Raw genomic sequence first — 17,200 nt, 5'->3', positions numbered from 1 at the left:
CCAGCAGACCTCTATCCTTTGAAATCCTTCCTCACTATTCACAACTTCACCAACTTGCAGGTCATCTGCAAACTTACAAACTGACCATAACTGAGACTACATTTACAGTGTTGTGTGCAGTTTTGGCTGCCTTAAGTGGGATATAATTGCTATAGATAGAAGGTTCACTAGACTTGTTCATGGAATGTCAGTGGGACTATTGCAGCAAAGTGAGATTGGGCAAACTGGGCCTTTAATCATGAGAGTTTTGAAGCATAAGACGTCATAGAGTTATACAGCATGAAAACAGACCCTTAGGTCCATGCTGACCAGGTTTCCCAAACTAAACTAGTCCTGTTTTGATCTCATTGTAACCTACAAAATATTAGAAAGGATAGATGGGATTGATGCAGATAAGACATTTCCCCGGTAAGGGTGTTCAAGAACCAGAGGTACAACTTAAAATAAGGGGAACACCACTTAGGTCTGAGATGAGAATTGTTTTTCACTCAGAAACTTATGAACTTTGGAACACTCTACCCCAGAAGGCTTTGGAAACTCAGTCTCTGAGTGTGTTTAAAGCAGAGGCTGAAAAATTTCTAAAAGTCAATGACATGAGGGATATGACATTGTTTGAGGAAAAAGGCATTGAAATTGATGATCAACCATGATTGTATTGAATGGTGAATAGGTTTGATAGACCTACTCCTATATTCCCATGATGACTGACTGAAAGCTCAGGGTCATACCTGTTGACTGAACAATGTGTTCAGCAAAACAGTCAACCATTCTATGATAATTGAGATAACAAGGTGTGGAGCTGGATGAACACAGCAGACTAAGCAGCATCAGAGGAGCAGGAAGGCTGACATTTCGGACCTAGACCCTTTCGCTTCCTCAATGGAGACGAGATAACATTGTTTGTGAGCAGCAAACAGAGTGCACTAAGTTTGAAATATAAAAGTTCTTCAACTTGGTTCAAGTATTTAAGGCCTTGGATGGTGAGAAGGGAAGAGGTAAAGGGCAGATAATGTAGCTGGTGACCTAAAAAAGGAAGAGTCATGACTTGGGTAGTGGGGGGAAAGGTAGCAGCGTATTGAAGTGATTTTCTGAACGATCGATCTGCACACTACTTAGACTTCAGAGTTGGGGGATGGGGTGGTGGGTTGCTACGGATGAATGATTTGTGAGTAAGCTATTGCCATGATTATTTTTATAAAATGAGCTTGAATTCCCCTTGGAGGTATGTTCACAAAGTCATGGATCACCACTGGACAGAATCTTTTTGTTTAAATGCAGTCTACCTTGGGCCATAATTAACCTGACCATTCCTGCAGAGCTGCTGAGAGTGTGGTGTGTTTCTGATTCCTCAAGCATAACTAAAGCTTTGTACTTCCGAAATCTGCTAGCATTACCTTCAGCAAAGTTTCATTTGGCTCGAATATTTCATACACAGCTGACAAGAACTGTGTTTAACTGAGAATGGAATTAAAGTGAGATATGTCATACAGGAGGAATGGAAATGTGTAAACGAGCTTTGCTAGTTTTGAGAAATAGCCACGTGAGCAGCTTTAACGTGGAATAGGTTTACAAAATCCTTTAACTGGTCTATTCCTTCTCCTTCCATTGAGATTGGATGGTGGGGTAACCTGATTCAAGGAGACAAGTTGGAACATTTAAAATAATATTGAGATGAGCAGGTTTGAAATCTCACTGCAGCTGGACAGGTTTCCCCAAGTACCAGAGAAGTTGCCAGCCCCACTTTGATTGTTTCGGGAGGTAAACATCTTTTACTTGCTGGAACCTGGGCCCTGCCTGAAGAATCTCTACAGTATCTACCCGTAAGAGCCTCCTGCAACAGTGCCTGACCTCCCCCAGACAATGGCAACCTGTACCCCTCTCACCACTTCCCTTCCCCCTACTCCTGTCCCCAGGCCAGGTATATAGATGTATAAATAATTATCTTTGCAAAGTTTGTGTAATTTTGTGCTTTGTGACGTGTCTACCACAATGATTTTGACAATTTTTCAATCTGCAGACAATGAAAAAAACTTGGTGAATATTTTCTGTTCTTGACTACTGCATACTTTGGTTCATGGTTATTCCTGATGATGAGCCCTCGATACTAATGCCTGACTTGTAATATTTCAGATGTAAGCCATCATCAGTTATATTATCCTTTCACTTTTTTTTTCTTCCTCTTTGTTCAGCAGTTCCATTGACAATGTTTACATAATTTTACATTTGAGCAATGGATTCCACCTACTCTCAAACATCTCTTTTATGCAAAAAAAAGCATGTATGTGCTTGTGAGCCTACAACTTACCATCCTTATTTACTGGATGTATTTACAGAGAATTCATAAACCTGCACAGTAGTCCTAACCTAAACCTTATGTTCTATCTTATTCTGACCCCATCTAATACCTCTCACTCTCAGGTTACCAGTCTCTCCTGTTCTTTGTGCCTTTCTAATATGACCTGGTTTCCACATACCTGCCATGTTAGTTTAATCTCTCTGCTGCAACAAATTGCCTGCAAGGACATTGATCCATCTTTAATAAGGTACAACCTGTCATTCTTGCATCAGACCTGATCCCAAACATCTCTGGATTCTAAAGCCTCCCTCCTACACTATCTCTTCAGTCAAGTCATCGTCTGCTTTCTCGTCCTGTACCTATACTCACTTGCACGTGGTACTAGGCATAATTCGGAGTTGCTACCCTTGAGGTCCTGCTTGTTAGTTTCCCTCCTGGTTCTTTAAACTGTTTTTTTTTCTGTGGCAGCACGGCATCCCTTGTTTTACCTATCTCATTGGTGCTGGCATGAATCCTGACTATTTACCCTTGACCCTCCCAGAGTGCTGTGCAGTTGCTCGGTAACATATTTGCTGGCTGCACCCGGGGAGGAAATATGCCATCCCAGAGTCATATATGCAGGCACAAAGCTAATGAATTCTGTATCATTATTGCTTTCCCTATATTCATTCTCCACTCTTTATGTCTGACTAGCCATAGACTTGACCCTGGCTTCATATCCAGAGGAACCATCACACTCCCCAGCATCCAGAACTGAATACGTATTGGAAAATATGCTGTACACAGGGTGCTTCTGCAATTCATGTCTGGCCCATTAAACTATCTGTCACCCATTTCCTCTCTTCCTGCATGCTGTTAACCTACAGGCTGACCACATTCATAAATGTTTACCACAACACTCTTAACCTCATGGATACACCACAATGACACTAAATGCTGCTCATGCTCCAAAAACAAATGCTTGAGCTGCTACAGTTTACGAACGTTCCTTCACAATTGGCATACAGGAGATGAGACATATTCTGGAGTTCCCACATGGAGCAGGGTGTGTACTTGGGGATTCTGAGCTGTCCTGTTATGCCTCTGTTTATCAAGCTATTAAACTTGGTATTGAACTAAAAGCTCATCAGCTGCTCACCAACAGGCACATTCTCTTATCTTTTAACAGTTTCACTGAAATGATTTTACCTAACTTTCTCATACAGTATCAAGACACGTTCTTATTAATTGTCCTGATGTGCAAAAAGCTTTGACAAATTGCTTTTTTTTCACAATACAAATGTATAATAGGCTGCACATTTGATGCACAGTTGTTTCAATAACAATGTGTTGGAGTGCTCATCAATTTCACATATGAAAAGGTATTTGCTGGCTCTTAATATTTCACAAAGTTCATGAGCCACAATAATCCATAAATTAATTGATATGTTCTAAACACTTTTCTCCTCATTTATTGATTTAGTGTGCATGCTGATGTATTTGTTCATTTATGTTCACTTTTGCATTAATTTTGTACATATGCACAGCACTGCTAATTTGATTGAAAGCTGATAAACTCAATTTTTGAATCATTGGTGCTACCTCAGCTTTGCTGCTTCATTTCAATACATTTCATCATGTCAGTGCAAGGTGATTGTATTCTACTGTCTGTGTCTGGTGTTAAAAAATACATTGTGTCCTTTCAACTTCAATAGTTCATTCTGCTCTCTTAATTTTTGGTGTGTAGGGTGATGGAGTGTGGGGAGGAGATGATTCTACTGAAGTGAGTTTTGATTTAGAATGCCCTTCTTGGAAAAAGTTGGAGGAACTAAATACAATAGTAGCTTTCAGAGGGCCAGTGATATACATCACAGGATATGGGGCATTGGGAGGGCTAATGAGACTAATCGGCCACTCTTTTAGAGGGGCAAGATAGCCTGAATAACCTCCTCCTGTGCTGACAAATTCAGTGATCTTAATGCACATATTAAAATTCATTCCATACATGATGGAAGAGAAAAGGGGGTAAATTACTGGAGAGAGTAGAGATCTGCAACTCTTGCAAACTGTCCTCTCTACACCCAAATGTAGAATTGGTGTTCTGCAGCAATGGACAACAAAAAATGAGAGAGAGCTTAGAATTTAAGGACATAATATCAGAATAAGGGATCATTTCAAACACAGAGGAGGATTTTCTTTTGTCAGAGTGTAGTTACAGGGAAAAGGCAGGGAAATGGTATTGAGGATAGTCAGATCAGTCACAATCTTATTGACTGCTTCGGCAGACTTGATGGGCTGAATGGCCTACTTCTGTTCCTATGACTTATGGTCTTATGCCTGGAACATTATCTTCAGATATTGACTCAATAATGCGAAACTACAATTACCAGGTTTACTGAATTCAGTTTTAAATTTACACGTTGACATTTGGTCTCCCAACATCGACATTTTAAATTCAGTGCCATAACTAATACAATACCATGCATGAGAAATGCAATTATTAGTTTTTATAGTGTAACTTGTCATTTATGGAGGAAAAGTTGAATTAGAAGCAGTTGATCAAGGTAAGGATCTTTTATTTCAACTTCACAAGTTCAAATTAGAAAGAGCTAAGGAAGCTTGCCTTTTAAATTGAAAGGAAATGTGGAAAAGGCGTTTTTTCTTTGCAGCTGCTTTGAGTGTTTTCTTAAAACTGCAATGCATAGTGACAAAATTAGCTCAGTTGTTTCTTCACATCAGTAGACACTTATCAGTACTTAAATGGTGAGGTGCTGGGAAATGGGAGGAGAGCTGAGTATCTCCCCAGGGCTAACTTGCGCAGTTATTGTCACTATCTCTGGGGGCAGGGGGTGGGGAGGAAAGAGTCATGCATATAGTAACTCTTTTGACATACCTTGTGCTTTCTGTTTCCCGTTTGCACCTTGTCCCCTCCCTTCATAACCTACCTCATGCTGTTTTACCTTCATTACTCTCCATCTCTCTCTCACCCCCTGTCTCTTAATCTACAACTCATTGCCTCCCTCCCTAATCTACTACTCCCTGTCTCCCACCACCCGCCATCAATCACCACCTCTCACATGCCACCTCACTCTCTCTCGCAGATTCCCTCCCCTTTGCTGCTTCCTTGTTCAACCTTCCTTCCCCTTTCACTGAACTCTTGCTTTGCAGGATGCCACTCTGTGTGGGCAAGGGGGGTTAATTTACCAATTGTATCTGCTCATTTTCTGCAGAACCTGGGAAATACCCAAATACATAATGTGCAAAATTGTGTTTCTGTATGAGACAACGATACACCATGGAATGACCATGCCCACAGATTACTATCACATTCAGATCAAACTATTAGGAATAATGACTGTGTGGTGCACAACAAAAGAGTCAAAACTAAAATTATTATTTCTTTCAACATTTATACAGTTTGGAGCAATAAATAAAAATTCCTCTCAGTTTTTGTTTGGAATGTTTTTGCTGTGTTTCTGAAGTGTTCTGATGTTTGCACTGGCGACAAGGAGATGTTTATGAAGAGCTTTGATGCTGATCTCAAACTGTAGCCGGAATCAGTCAGTAATTCAGTCAGGCTTGGATTGCGATGAATGACTTCTTGTTTGGACGATAGTGGGTTGAACCTCAACAATTGGACACTTTATTTCAGCATGAAAAGTTTTTGATTTCTTGCACAGGGATGTGCAAGAAATCACTGTGGGAAGAAAACTTTCTCAATATGACGTAAATTAAAGATTTTCGAGAGAGAGGCGATTTTAAAAACAGTTGCATCTTGAGCAAATATTGTAAATTAATTAGGGAAGTGGAACAAAATCTTTTAAAGCTATGAATCAGAGGTTTTGGTTAGGGAAATATATAATGAATTGGTTGCATCTTCAAGCTTTGTGATGTGTTTGGGTTACAAGTGTTACAAAGTAAGGCAGTATTCTTTGCCATTGCTCGTGTGAATAGATTTTTGACCTTGTATGACTTTTGATGTATCACTTAAGTAATTCATTTAACTGTACTATATATCTTGACTCGTCTGTAAAATTGGGACTGATGTTTACAAAAAAAAATCCTTCCCACATTGCAGACATTAAGGGTCTTCACCCAGTTCTCGATTAAGCACTACACTCTTCAATTCCTTCCCACTGACCCAGGAGCCACTACAGGAAGTTTTTTTGTTTTTAGTTTTTTTTAAGATTAGATTACCTACTGTGTGGAAACAGGCCCTTTGGCCCAACAAGTCCACACTGCCCCTTGGAGCATCCCACCCAGACCCATCCCCCTATAACCCACACACCCCTGAATGCTACGGGCAATTTAGTATGGCTGACCCACCTAGCCTGCACATCTTTGGACTGTCGGAGGAAACTGGAGCGCCGGGGGGAAACTGGAGCGCCCAGAGGGAACCCACGCAGACACTGGGAAGATGTGCAGACTCCACACAGACAGTTGCTGGAGGCTGGAATTGAACCTGGGTCCCTAGCGCTGTGAGGCTGCAGTGCTAACCACTTAGCCATCGTGTCGCCCCAAACCAATGGAAAAGGAGAAGTACAATGTACGACAGTGAAATTCCTCTCATTTGTGTTTTCCATCACAACATGAATTGATAAGTTGCAAGTGATAAGAATGGGACATGCTAACTGGAGAAAAAGGCAGTCTGAGCTTTCCTAATGATCTACTTTTAATATCTTTAACTTCATTTTATATGACCAGTTACTGAATGTAGAGCTAATGCCATACTCCTTGTTTCCTTTAACTGCAGAAATACCGCAACTCTTCAATAGGGGATGAAGAATTCATCTATGAACATGCAGGAGGGTAAGGCATTTGGAATCTCCTTAGGGATCTATAGATTTGGAAACTCCATGTTACGGGAATATCTAGATAAAATTCAGATAATTTTAGATCCTGTTCACTAATTCAGTGCTATATGTGGCTTGAAGATTTCTGTGATTTGCTCTAAATATGAGCACCAGTTGAGGTTCAAGCTCAGATATGGTGCACTGTCCCCTTGACTAAGGTAAATTAGCACAGTGAATTCATGGCCTAGGACCTTGGATAAATACTGAGGGGAAACAGCAGTGTAATTGTAATGTCACTGCATTAAAAATCCAGAGACTGGGGCCAATGCTGTGGAAACATGGAATCAAACTCATCATGGAAGCTGACAGAATTTGTTGAATTGTAGCATGGATTCCAGACTGGATGTGCCTGTAGCTTTTAAGGCATTTACATGATAAGAATTGATGACACAGTGCAAAGATATGCACTCCACATTTTGTCTCTTGCTCGTTCTGTGACCCCACCTTTTTTTCTTTCTCTCGCTCTCTCATTTCATTCTTGCCCTCTCTCTCGTTTCGTTCTTGCCCTCTCTCTCGTTTCGTTCTTGCCCTCTCTCTCGTTTCGTTCTTGCCTTCTCTCTCGTTTCGTTCTTGCCCTCTCTCTCGTTTCGTTCTTGCCCTCTCTCTCGTTTCGTTCTTGCCCTCTCTCTCGTTTCGTTCTTGCCCTCTCTCTCGTTTCATTCTTGCCCTCTCTCTCGTTTCGTTCTTTCCCCCTTTCTCGTTTCGTTCTCTCTAATCTAATAAAGCGGGAGGTGGTGATAATGGCAATTATTGTTGATATGGAAATCCATCTAATTCATTACTGCCATTTTAGAGAAGGTATACTGCTGAAATGTGAGTTCAGACCCACAGCTGTGTGTGTTGTGGCATTTTTCTGCCTTTTCTGTTGCCAGCCCACTCCTGGCATGACGGGCTTATTTTAGGAAGAAACGGGTTGGACCTATATTCATTGGACCGCAGAAGAATAAAAGCGAGATGATTGTAGTGAAATACAAGATCTTCAGGGGACTGGATATTGAGAGGATGTTTCTACTGTGGCAGACACTAAAACTAGGAACGGGGTTGGGTGCAGAGTCTTATTTTTCAGTCAGAGATGAGGATTATTTTTTCTCTGAAGGGTTTGTTAGACTGGAGCATTCTCTCCTCTAAGAGGCAGAACCTCCACAACTGCCCACTGAAATGGTCACAAAAGCCACTCCATTCAAGTGACAACAAAGGCTGGCCTTGCCAGCGATGCCCCCAAGTATCGAACTAGCTAGATGTGGATAGTGTTAATGGCTAGTTCTAAAAGATGATACCACAGCAAGGAGTTAATGGCTTCAAGATAGAAAATGTAATAGGAAACAAATCACTGTTGACCAACTTTCTAAACTCTTGAAGCTGCTTTGTTTTTTCTTACCATTTCCCCCCATCCTTTCTATGCCTGCTTTCCAGGTAGAGTTGGCTCAGGTGTGGAGGGCAGCGGCAATCTGAGAAATGCAATCGGTTTCCAACAAGTAATTGCTAAAGCCCTGAAAAAAAACCAAGTCTGGCAACCCACTGTAGATCAGTTAGGTCCTGAAGAGGAAACAACATGACAGCATTTCAGAATCATGACCTTTGTCACCACAATTCTGGTGAAGATTGAACATCTGAAAAGTCAACTGCCTTCACCTGCTTTGTGCTGTGGTTTTTCTCACAGTCAAATTTTTAAAAACCGATTCCTTAATTTTTAGCAGAGGAAGCGAATACCTGGATACTGTTGAGGAAACCTTTTTGCTTCTCTAAACTATTCTTGAGCAAGGCTAAGGGCTCTAAGCCCAAAGCTCCAGCCCTTTCAAGAACAACAAAAACAAAGTTGCTGGAAAAGCTCAGCCGGTCTGGCAGCATCTGTGGAAGAAAAAACAGAGTTAATGTTTCCGGTCCGGTGACCCCTTTGTTGCTTTACCAGCAACTTTGCTTTTGTTCCTGATTTACAGCATCCACAAGCTCTTTCGGTTTTTATCCAGCTCTTTCAAGCCTTGCTATTTTTGCCAGGGTGTTTTTTGTATATTTTTACCAATGGCCAACTTTATTGATGTTTTATCAAACTACATGAAAGTTGGTTTGTTTTACGCTTGTACTCCTGACTTAATACCCTGCATTTGATAGAAAATAAATAATTCATTTATCATTTTGAGATTCTAACAAAGATCTCTATAAGAAGTAACTGCATGTTGACCGAACAAATTAAATCCAACTGATGTTAGGGAGAATTTTTAAATACAACTCCACACTATGGGCGTAGAATATATTTGTAGGAATCCTGTATGTATGTATCCCTCATCGTTAGCTCTTGCTTTATTCCAGGGATTCGTTCCAGTACATGTTGGAAGCCACAAAATCATTACGTCAGAAGCAGGGGGAAGGGCCAATGACGTACTTGAATAAAGGACAGTTTTATTCCATAACACTCAGGGAGACTGGAGCCAACAAATGCCTTCGCCATCCAATCAGCAAAGTGAGGGTAAGCGGTTGCGATTCTCTTTAGCCTTTTGGCAGTTGATGTGAACTCACCATGTCCTTTTTGCACAAGGTAGTAGATAAAATTTGAAGGCATCTGTTCAATGGACCACTACACTCTTGGGGTGGGGAGTGTTTAGATTTATTTGCTTTTATAATAAAAACAGAAAGTGCTAGAAACGTACAGCAGATCCATCAGTATCTGCGAAGAGAGAAGCAGAATTAACATTTGGTAGTGCAATGTTATTCTTATTCCTGATTTCTTTGAAGAGATACCAGCTAGGGAATGCATATGAATAACTATACAACGTAGATGGGATCAGACTCTACTGTGAAGTCAACTAGGCTTCTCACTTTTCAAAGTTGAAAATGAGTTAGTTGCCTCCTCAGTGGAGGAATTAATGATCGTATGGTCATTATTCTGTTTCTGCTGCTGGCTTTTGAAATTTTAATTATTTTTATGGGAACTGGTGTGAGTGCTTTGTAACAAATTGTTTGGTCATTTGACCCCGTTATAGTCTGTCTCCAAGAATGATTAGCTGCCATCTTGAATAACTTATCTGAATATGAATTTCCCTCATCCCTTCCCCTCACCTATATCTTCAATCAATCCCCTCCCTTCCTGAAAGGGGTTTTGTCGCAGGGGCATCAATAATGCTCTACTATCTGAGCTGCAAGATGTTCTAAAAATCATGTGATGTATGGGTAATAGTCACTGGGCAGGAAGTGCCCTCCAGCCCTCCTCACCAGGCAGGCCTAAGGAGCTGTGCAGTAGTCTGTGGTAGAGGATGGATTGTGAATCAGAGCTTCACCATAGCCCATATATTAACTCTTTTGCAGCCATTACCTCATATAAACAAATGGCACCGTAGCTATTAATGTTCACCTCTTTATATTGGACTGTTTTTTTGATCTGGTGATCGTTGCATTCCAGTCCAGTGTCTTCCACATGTATGAAGTGACTCAGTGGTATACATTTGTTTTCATATATTTCTTCCCTACCACCATGGCAAACCTCAACACTCTCCCACCACCAATTTCTATATACAATCCTAGAAGCAAACACTGCTGACCCACGTAGACTAGCCAAATTCGAACAGACTACAAATTGAAACAGCAAGCTTTCAGTACGGTTCAGTACAATGTCTTTGTAGTTTACAAAGACCCATGTTGACCCCATACACTTAGCATGTCATCCTTGGAGTGATGCTCATTTTCAGAAGGTTGTGCACTCAAGTTACACTCAATATTGACACTGACAGTCCAGTTGCAGCACTGAGGGGTCCCTGAGCTACAGTGTCTGATGAGACATTAAACTGAAGTTTTTCTGCCTTTCTGATGGTCAGCACAGACATGGTGCGTCAAAAGGCCTGTTCTTCATGCTGGATTGTTCCATATTCTCTGATGGAAGAAGAAGATCTTAATGCACTACCCTGAAAAAGAGCTGATCCTCCTGTATCCCGGCTGGTATTTATCCCTTGATCAATGTCACTTTAACTCTGACTGAGATGATCTGGTCATGATTGCGTTGCTGTTCATGAGACCCTGTTACATGATAAGCTACCTTCACACTTCTTACGTGAGAAGTATTTCGAAATGTGTTTAACTGGATGCAAAAGCACTTTGAAGGGAACTGAAGTTGTAAAAAAAACTGCCAAGAAAGAAATGATTTTGCTTTTGTGACAATGCGATCAAAAGTGTCTCAGACATGAGCAATGTTTTCAACTTCATAATTTAAAAAAAACAACTGGAAAATGCACAATTGTTTCACTTAAATTGGACATATTTCCAATGAGCATCATTTCCATCTGTTGAACAGAACCTCAAAACCAGAATCACTTCTTTAGGCTATAGTGTCAGTTTGTTGTAAACAGGTAACTAACTATTTTAACATATAGATATTGTCTTGCTTACTCATTGTCAACCTCAAGCACAGTCAGAGCTCTGCCTCCGAGGTTCGAAGTTGCATATAGTTGAAGGAAGAAAAGTAATCCAAATGACAGCCACTGTTGCACAGAGAGAGAGAGATCTGTATTTACAATGCAGGCAAGTCTTGCTTCTGTGTTGATCAGCAGAGTACATAGAATGTAACACTAGCTGGGGAATCTAGGAAAACCCTTCTCTGAAGCTTAGGAATGCACAGTGCTGGATGATTTCCAAAGTTTAAAAAAAGACTGTGCTGTGCTCTATCTTTTACCATTCAAGTGCTTCTTTTGCTTACAACATTATCTGACTTGGCCTCGAGTTTGCTGATTTTTCCATTATCTTTCCCTACAGTCCATTCCAAATACGTGTTCAACCTAAACTGTTCACTTTTCAGCTCTCTCGCGCTCGCGCTCTCTCTGTCGCGTGCTCTCTCTCGCTCTCTATTCATTCCCAGTGTCAGTTACACAACGTGAGGTAGGGTTTATCTATATCCTTTTTAGAATTGTGAAAATGTCAGTAAATGCCTTTACTTCAATTGTGACATTTTCAAGCAATCCCAGTTATGTTTGATGTCTCGAATTCCTGAAATCTGTTTAGTTGCCTGACGTGCAACATTCAGCAACCTTGAATGTAAAATTATTCCACTGTAACTGTCCTCTACAAAGGCCCTGTGTTCTTTGGTGGTGTTATTTTGTGAGTAATTAGCTAACAATTCTCTAAATGTGATCAAACCAGAGTCCAACCCTCCCAGTTACACACAGTTTCAGCTCTCTTGCCCACATTTATAATAGCACATTGGCAAATGTTTAAAATTCTGTTTGACATTTTGAAAATTTTGTAAAGAATGTTAGTAAGATGGAATATTTCCTACTTTAAACAAAGTCATAGAGTTTTACAGCATGAATGGCCCTTCAGACCATTGTGTCTGTGTCAGTGGTCAAACATCTATCTGTCGTCAGCCCATCTTCAAGCATTTGGCTCATAGGCTTGTGTACAATGACATTTCAAGAGGAGGCAATGGCCTAGTGGTGTTATCACGATTGTTAATTCAGAGACCCATATAACACTCTGGGGACCTGAGTTTGAATCCTGCCATGACAGATTATGGAATTGCAATTAAGAATCTAATGATAGCCATGAATCCATTGTTGATTGCCAGTAAAACCCATCTGGTTCACTAATGTCCTTTAGGGATGGAAGCTGCCACCCTTAACCTGGTTTGGCCTACATGTGACTCCAGACCCACAGCAAAGTGGTTGACTCTGAACTGCCCTCTGGGCAATTAGGGATGGTCAACAAATGCTGCCTAGGCAGTGACACCCTCATGCTGTTAATGAATATATTAAAAAAACTGTTCATCTAAATACTACCTAAAATATTGCGACGGCACCTGCCTCTACCACCCTTTCAAAGGTAAAGCAAAATTTCCCGAATCCCCTCTGAACCTAAGTAAACATCCGTGGTTCAATTTGGATTGTCAAAAGGGAGGTAGGTCCAGGTGCAGGGTTTAACCTAGTGGAAACTTGCATTGGGTTAGGAACCTGTTATAATTCATGTCTGGGATTAATCAGGATGGGTTTGGAGCTGAATGAGAAACCCCTTTAGAAACCATTAGGTAAAGAACAAATGTCTAAGTTGGGCAGTGTATGGTTCAGTGGTTAGCACTGCTGCCTCACAGGATTCCACCCTCGGGCTACTGTCTATGTGGAGTTTACACATTCTCCCCGTATCTGCGTGGATTTCCTCTGGGTGCTCCAGTTTTCTCCCACAGTCCAAAGATGTACAGGTTAGGTGGATTGGCCATGCTAAATTACCTGTAATGTCCAGGGAAGTGCAGACACGTGGATTAGTCATGGGAATTGGAAGGTTACAGGGATGGGGTGGCTTGGGTAGGATGCTGTTCAGAGGGTCAGTGTGGACTTGTCGGGCCAAATAGCCTGATTCCACACTGTAAGGATTCTATCATTCTATTCAATGAATTGGTAACTGAACCGAGCATTCTAGTGTCAAGTGAGTGTCTGGGTTTCCTGAGCAGAATGCATCATACCAGGTTTGGTTAGTTGAGAGCAGAGCAGGAAGTATTCTGTCCATGAAACTGACTGGCTGTGAAGCCTACAAGCATGAAATTGAAGAGCTGCTGCCCACAGCACTACTCCTCCCTGACTGCTTGACAAGTGATTTCCAACTTCAGTTCACCTGTCCCAGACTTTTGATCTTGATATACATTTCCTTGTTCTGTCTTCACTACGGTGAGAGAGCCACTAATGCTGTGCTGCTCTCATGGGGTGTGAGAAGAGCAGCACGAACTGCTACTTTCTTAACCGCATGCTGGCCCAGCATGCAGCAAGGGTAGATGCAGAGATCCAGCTTAAAAGAGGCAAGACCCTCGACAAATTCCACACACATGTTTAGCTCTCTCCACGAATGTGAGTATTATTGCTTCAGGAGTCTCCAGATGTCATGGCTGATGCTGCTTGTATTTAGCTAGCCATCACTGAAAGATCTCCTTCTCTTCTACTCCTGTAAGGAGGGAGCAGAGAGTTATGACTTTGAAGAATGAATTGCCTGAAGGGTAAGGAAGGACATTTATAGAACATGACTGAGGTATGCTGTGAGATTGTTGGATTTTATGCGGGCACATTTATCAGAGATCATGGAAAAATTGTAGAATCCCTATAGAGTGGAAGCAAGCCATTTGACCCACTGAGTCCACTGACCTTCTAAAGAACATCCCACTCACTCCCAGTCTCTAACCCTGCATTCGCCACGGCCAAACCACCCCTAACCTGCACATCTGTAGACTTTGGACTTGAGGTGGCTTAAAGCAGGAGGAATAAGCAGACATACAAGGTGTATTGGTCTGAGGAGTGTCACACAAGAAACAAAATCCTAGGAAGTCAGAATGTGGAGCTAATTATCTGAAAATGTTACATCATTCACCTTTCCTGTCCTCTTGGGGCCCTTGTTCCTTTTTGAGGCATTGTTAGAGGGACTGCAGAGCTGCTTCACATTGCCCTGGCCACCTCCATCCACACCTTGTAGCTTCCCCTTACCTCCCCTAGGAAGAGATCACCTCACTTTAGCCCCTCTGATCTCCCATCAGGACCTCCATATCAGAATCTGAGACCCAGGGTCAGCCTTTCCAAGTCTCCATTCCATCCTTGTGATTGCTGAAATCAGGAATTGATGAGAAATTCAACTGTTCTGACCCATCTACAAGTCCCTTTAACTAAAATCCCCTCAATTATTGTTTTTGTTGAGTAATTGCACCTATCCCCTTTGGCTGGGAAACTGAATTAAAGAATAAGGGTAAAGTATGCTGATAGAACGCAGGGCTCCCTCACCTTCATATAAAGATCTGTCGCGATAAAATACCTTCACTAGAATTTGATACCGAATTTTCTAAGCTCTGTGCAATGATATTCTTAGGCTCAATCTGAAGATCACTATTATACTTGTCCCATTTTATTTCCATCCACAACCATTATTGTGACCTTCCTATTTTGAAAGTCTGTCTAGTACATGCTATGCATTTGCTCCCTTTGGAATTCATGTTGCCTTTGAAATATTGTGAAGCTCACTGGCTGTTATTTTAAAGAAAATGCTGCGTAGTAACTGGTCCATTCATTGTCATTGTTTCAGGCCATTAAGTCCCTGGAGCAACCTTGCAATGATTTCATGGAGCTGCACATCACATTGTATAAATACCACAGTGCATGCAGTCAGAACTCATTGCACTTCTCACACTGAACAAGCACCAGATCAGAGTACACTAGGACTCTCTACTCTTTGGCAGACACATCAAGAGCGTGTGTACTTGAACACATGAAGATCATTAAATCCTCAGTGAATATAAGTCAGAGAGCCTGGTATAGCTATGATTACCATGTAGAGCCATATTTCATATTAATATAAATAAATAGTGTTACTTTGAAGTCTAAGCCTGAAGATGATCCTTGACTTTGCCTTCTTCTCGAACAGCCTGTAATGACCCAAAACTAATAGTAAAGCATCACTCCATACAATATAACTCAACCCCAAATTATTTGATAGTGACATGGACCCGAAACCACTGTTTTATGTTCTGCTTCATGGCTGGAATTAAACATTTGTCGAAGCATCTGCTGACTGATTCGACTATGTTGTTTTGCATGAGAATAATCTCCTATTGATATGTATGCATGTTCTAAGTGAATAATTATGTTAAATACTGTAATGTAAAAGGCATACATTAGGCTCCAGTTTGTACCTTGTGCTATTAACCTGGATATTGTACAGTAAATGCACTGTTTTGTATTGTTTTTATTGAAAAATGTCAGCTTCCTTTGTTTTTATGGAACTGGATGTAAGGTCTATGCAAATGATAAGTCACAGGCAAATAGACAGCATGCAAAACATTATTTTAAAGGCAGAGTCTTGTTGAAAGAGTGGAATATGAATAATGAAGATTTTAATTACTGAGGGTGACAAATGGAATGGAAGGAATGCACAATTTATTTTGTTTAATAGTTTTCATTGTATTTTTTCCCTTTTGGGAAGTTTTGTTGTAGAATTAAATCTATGTTTCCTGCTAGCAGTGAGGAACAGTAGCTGGGAAAGCAATAATGTTCTTTGGATTAGGGAACTATCAGAAGAATATAAGGCCAGAAAAGAAGGATAAATCAGAATGCTTTGTTGCTTATTTTGAGGTAGCAAGAATGTAACCTGAATAATCCATTTTCCCAGAGTGTAATAATGGTGGTATTCAGTGAAGATAAGAATCGTGATGAGCAACTGAGATATTGGAAATACTGGCATTCTCGACAGCACACTGCCAAACAGAGAGTTCTCGACATTGGTAAGTGACTGCCTAAATGGTGCCTGCCTACCATAGAATTATTTTCATATTTAAAACAAACGTCATTGGAACTTTGTTTGTTAATTGCCACACAAAGTTTGATGTGCCGTTGGAATTCTTTACAAAATCATATTCTGACTGTGTGCTAGTCCGAGTATGGACCTTTACTAATTCCGTGCAACATTTTGGGGATAAAAAGTAATCTTGGGCAGTTGCACAAAGTTGGTGGTATCAGATCAGCCAGCTAAAATACACTGCATCCAATGCTTAATTTCAGAGAAATGGAACTGAATACCACAAGTTTCTCATATTGGATTTTAAATCAATTCCACTCATTTTGTGCCACTGCTGTAGGTGAATTTCTACCACTTTATATTTATGTGGGAAGTTTTTGGCAAATATTCTCCATTTCTGTCAATAAGGCAGTGAGCTTTGATTGCTGTGAATGCACAGCAATCCAGAATCACACTTCTCCACAAGTAAGCTTAGTCTAGATACTGAATGAAAGAATTTTCTTTTATTATTAGAGCCAAGCCCAAAGTATTCTCCCTCAGTGCTCCTGACGCACTTCCTACCACTAGGTGACAATCTGAGGTGATGATGTTAGCTGGATTTCTCCAACAACATGTTCTAAGGATCCTGCAGCTGAATGTCGCACCTCCTCTCTTCTGGGCAAAGTCTGTGACGGGCCAAACCCGCAATGGAACGTGAACCTTCCACGTAAAGCGTAATGCTGTATTGGGAAGTGCCATTGCTCCATAGGCCATCAGTGGAGTCACTTACGTTTTATTTCTTGTGCACAGTGAATTATTGATTTGAAATAACCTTCATGGTATATAACCCACAAGA

General features: G+C 40.9%; 1 protein-coding gene across 1 annotated transcript in view; it reads left to right on the top strand.

Moving 5' to 3' along the window:
* The window catches only part of LOC125451831 (grainyhead-like protein 2 homolog), a 133,336-nt gene that overhangs the window by 44,288 nt on the left and 71,848 nt on the right, over positions 1-17,200 (top strand). The window contains exons 5-7 of the mRNA XM_048529463.2: positions 7,029-7,084; positions 9,436-9,592; positions 16,240-16,351. Of these exons, the coding sequence (XP_048385420.1) occupies positions 7,029-7,084; positions 9,436-9,592; positions 16,240-16,351 (325 nt within the window). The remainder of the gene's footprint in view (positions 1-7,028; positions 7,085-9,435; positions 9,593-16,239; positions 16,352-17,200) is intronic.

This window comes from Stegostoma tigrinum, chromosome 5 (genome assembly GCF_030684315.1).
Source record: "Stegostoma tigrinum isolate sSteTig4 chromosome 5, sSteTig4.hap1, whole genome shotgun sequence".
In the NCBI taxonomy this organism is placed as follows: Eukaryota; Metazoa; Chordata; class Chondrichthyes; order Orectolobiformes; family Stegostomatidae; genus Stegostoma; species Stegostoma tigrinum.
The sequence above is the reverse complement of the archived record's forward strand: the minus strand, read 5'-3'. Positions and strand labels throughout refer to the sequence as shown.